The 4557-nt window shown below is 53.5% G+C and overlaps 1 protein-coding gene across 1 annotated transcript; it reads left to right on the forward strand.

The window, feature by feature from the left end:
- The first annotated feature begins 3389 nt into the window (after window positions 1–3389).
- LOC119288571 (probable WRKY transcription factor 51) lies at window positions 3390–4277 on the forward strand. Its single transcript, XM_037568170.1, has one exon. The coding sequence runs from the start codon at window positions 3475–3477 to the stop codon at window positions 4135–4137; it is 663 nt and encodes a 220-aa protein (XP_037424067.1). The 5' UTR covers window positions 3390–3474; the 3' UTR covers window positions 4138–4277.
- The last annotated feature ends 280 nt before the right edge of the window (window positions 4278–4557 follow it).

Here is a 4557-nt window from a genome sequence, read left to right on the forward strand (position 1 = left end):
AAGGTCATTTTTTGGAAAAGAAGGATAAACCCCCGGCCTCTGCATCTGGACAATGCATGCGGTCATCTTATTAATTGTTCACAGAGACCCCACAAAGTAATACATTAGTGAGTTTGAAGCCACCATCTAGGCAACACCTGCTGCTACTCCTATCCCATTGATGAAGGCGTGCCGAATATCCGGGCGTAATACTAAACGTACACCGCACCAAACCCTAACATCTAAAGTCGGATGCCCTAACCGAGCCACGTGCCGGGACTGGGTCCCATACCGGACCGACGCACTCTTAGAGGCTGCCGCCGCTATCTTTCACCGGTCCATCTTCAGAGCAGCAACTGACCCATCGACCTTGCCTGGCCTGCCATCGACGCCACCACGACGCCAGACAACTCCACCATCCTGCATGAATCCGTCCACACGCGTCCGTCGCCGAACCTCCACATCACCATTGTTGGGGAACGTAGCATGCAATTTAAAAAATTTCCTACGCTCACGCAAGATCTATCTAGGAGATGCATAACAACGAAAGGGGGAGAGTGTGTCTACGTATCCTCATAGACCAAAAACGAAAGCGTTTGACGACACGGTTGATGTAGTCGTACACCTTCACGATCCGTCTTGATCAGGTACCGAAAGTACGGCACCTTCGCGTTCAGCACACGTTCAGATCGATGACGTCCTCGCTTTCTTGATCCAGCAAGAGGGGCGAAATAGTAGATGAGTTTCGGCAGCACGACGGCGTGGTGACGGTGTTGGTGAAGAACAATCTCCACAGGGCTTCGCCAAGCACGACGGAAACTATGATGGAGGATAAACTAGAGGGACGGGGTTGTCGGCACACGGCTTGGTGTTTCTTGATGTGTCTTGGGTGCTAACCCTGTCCCTCTATTTATATGTTGAGCCTTGGGATCGAAACTTGGAGTAAAAGCCTCCTCAAAGTCGGTTTTGCATGAAAGGCAAGAGTCTTTCTCGGACTCCAGGGCTAGACGCCAGGGTTCCCGGTGTCTACCCCCTAGACGCCAGGGTTCCCGGCGTCTAGCCTCTGATCTCCGCAAAACTCCCTTTTGCACTTTCCAAAAGCCTCGTGGGATTTCCCCTTTGACCCAAATAAAGTGTTCTCGTGCCCAAACATTTCGAGAAACATTTGGAACCCCTTGCGGTGAATTCTGAAACCCGTTCGGAGACCAAACACTATTATCCCATATATCAATCTTTACCCCCGGACCATTCCGAAGCTCCTCGTCATGTCCATGATCACATCCGGGACTCCGAACAATATTCGGTCACCAACATACATAACTCATATAATACTATATCGTCAACGAACGTTAAGCGTGCGGACCCTACGGGTTCGAGAACTATGTAGACATGACCGAGACACCTCTCCGTTTAATAACCAATAGCGGAACCTGGTTGCTCATATTGGCTCCTACATATTCTACGAAGATCTTTATCAGTTGAACCTTATGACAACATATGTTATTCCCTTTGTCATCGGTATGTTACTTGCCCGAGATTCGATTGTCGGTATCTTCATACCTAGTTCAATCTCGTTACCGGCAGGTCTCTTTACTCATTCCGTAATACATCATCTCGCAACTAAGTCATTAGTTACATTGCTTGCAAGGCTTCTTATAATGTGTATTACCGAGAGGGCCCAGAGATACCTCTCCGATACTCAGAGTGACAAATCCCAATCTCGATCTATGCCAACCCAACAAACACCTTCGAAGATACCTGTAGATCATCTTTATAATCACCTAGTTACGTTGGGACATTTGATAACACACAAGGTATTCCTATTGTATTCGGGAGTTGCATGATGTCATAGTCGAAGGAATATGTATTTGACATGAAGAAAACAATAGCACTAAAACTGAACGATCATAATGCTAAGCTAACAAATGGGTCTTGTCCATCACATCATTCTCCTAATGATGTGATCCCGTTATCAAATGACAACTCATGTCCATGGTTAGGAAACCTTAACCATCTTTGATCAACGAGCTAGTCAAGTAGAGGCTCACTAGGGACATGGTGTTTTGTCTATGTATCCACACGTGTATCAGGTTTCCGGTTAATACAATTCTAGCAATGAATAATAAACATTTATCATGAATAAGAAAATATAAAATAACAACTTTATTATTGTCTCTAGGGCATATTTCCTTCAACCATGCCACCGGGATCCGCCGTCGGCCTTGAGGTGGATGAGACACCGCTCTTCCGCTTGTCCCGTCCAACTAGCACTTGCTCCAAAACGATGCCCTCAGGAGGGACAACGGCATCAAGGTACCATCATTGTCGGATCCGGTAGATCCAAATCTAGGGTTTGCCTTGGAGTATCACAAGTGGGGTGCCACGACCTGCAACAACGATGCCTCGAGAAGGGAACGACGTCATAGACACCGCCATCGTCCGCCATGACCGTAGTTAGCGCAATTTTCACTGGAAGTCGCGTCCCCCCAACCTCGTAGCTGGCTGGAACCGAACGGTGCCTCGCCGTGGAGACGAGGGCCGCCGTTGGCACGCCGGCAGGGAGCCTCCAGCCGCCCCTCACTGGTCCTCCTCGCGCCACCGATCGGCCAAGGCCGTGCCGAGACGGATCTGGACAGGACGCCAGATCCGCAGCCATCGGAGTCACCCATGTGCCCGCGGCCGCGACACCGCCGATCATGTAAGTTCCCATCGTCACCGCGTACCAGGGACGCCGCCCTGACTGCCGCCCCTGGCCTCCCAGCGTGAGACGCCGCCTCCGTCTCACCGGATCTGCCATGGCGACCACCTGCCTTGGATCATGCAGGGCCCGTCGCCACCGCGGCCCTTGCCGGTGGCAGCGGTGGCTGGGGATGAAAGAGCGGGGAGGGGTTGGTGGCCCGGGATCGGGGGGCCCTGGCGACGCGAGGGGGAGGGGAGCCGCCGGGGTGAGGTGGCGGCGGCCTGAGATGAGATGCGAGGTCGTGGACCTATTTAGAATTTGTTGGCATTCCGTATACGAAAACTTCAATTAATTTAGAAGGGGATGGAGTATACATGTAGATATTGCGCGTTCGTGGACCTATTTAGAATTTGTTGGCATTCCGTATTCGAAAAAGGTTTTGAGCCCAACGCAAACGAAAGAATGCGGCTTTGATTGCTTGAATCGAGTCCGATCGGATGGACCACACACACTGCTACGTGGCCAAGGAAGACCTTTCTTCAAGTCTTTGTTCCTAAGTGGCACGCGCGCGCGCGCACGAGCTTGTCTGCGGCGGCGGGCGGGCAACCCACTCACCATCGCCGAACCTTCTCAGCACGAAGCTCACCGGGAAGCCGCCCGAAATCCCCAGGAGCTCACGGCCAGCGCCTCTCCTCCTAGTACAAATCCACCCGCCAAATCCACCCCCCAACCCAATCCATGCAGCAGCAGCAGCGCACCGGCGGTTTAGGGGGTCTTATAAATACGAAGCGCTCTCGCCGGTGCCAAACACAGTCATGGCGGCAGTCGGAGCGGCACCACTGCTCTTCCAACAGCAGGCGCAGGCGGTGGGCGACGGCTGCTACTTCTCTTTCATGTCCTCCTACTTCTCCCACGGGGAAGTCAGCTCGAACGCCTCCAGCCCGGCGTCCAGCTTCTCCGCCGCGCTCGGCGCCACGCCGCCCGCTGCACCGGCGATCGCCGCCGACCCTGCGGCGCAGTTCGACATCTCCGAGTACCTCTTCGACGAGGGCGTGTTCTCGGAGTCGCTCCCGCCCGTCATCTCCGTGCCGGCCGTTGGCGTGGCTGCTGCAAGTTCGGCGTCCGCGGTGACTGCGAGGAGCGCCGAGTCGGTGGAGCGGCCGCGGACGGAGCGCATCGCGTTCCGGACTCGGTCGGAGATCGAGATCCTCGACGACGGCTACAAGTGGCGCAAGTACGGCAAGAAGTCCGTCAAGAACAGCCCCAACCCAAGAAACTACTACCGGTGCTCGACGGAAGGGTGCAGCGTGAAGAAGCGGGTGGAGCGGGACCGGGACGACCAGGCGTACGTGGTGACCACGTACGAGGGCACGCACAGCCACGTGAGCCCCAGCACCGTCTACTACGCCAGCCAGGACGCCGCCTCCGGCCGCTTCTTCGTCGCCGGCACGCACCCGCCGCCAGGCTCACTCAACTAGCTCGTGCTTCGCAAACCCCGCATCAATGGTGTACGCCGCCCCAAGCTCGAGGACGACAACCGGACAGGAGTTTGGCCAAGCACATACTAATATTCTTCTGCATGTGCTGCCCGGACGGTCGACATCGTTCATCCCAACTGAAAAAGCCGGAGCCATGTGGAACATGATTGAGAAAACAAATGGTCCTCGTTGTGGAAGAAGATGCTCCGTGTATTGAGGATAGAAAATGATCTTCCATGAGGACTTCGAAACGTAAAAGGATCGAGGATAGAAAATGATCTTCCATGAGGAAGATCAGATGCTCCACTATACTAATAATGTAAAAACAATGTCAGCTGGATGGCCTATGAAGGGGAACATGATTCATATGATGGCAAATGATATTTGATCGGGAAAAAAATATCACTGTACTAAGTAAAC

This window comes from Triticum dicoccoides, chromosome 1A (genome assembly GCF_002162155.2).
Source record: "Triticum dicoccoides isolate Atlit2015 ecotype Zavitan chromosome 1A, WEW_v2.0, whole genome shotgun sequence".
Lineage (NCBI taxonomy): Eukaryota > Viridiplantae > Streptophyta > Magnoliopsida > Poales > Poaceae > Triticum > Triticum dicoccoides.

Coding starts and splice junctions, on each gene's coding strand:
- LOC119288571 (XM_037568170.1), top strand. CDS start 3,475: ATGGCGGCAGTCGGAGCGGCACCACTGCTCTTCCAACAGCAGGCGCAG.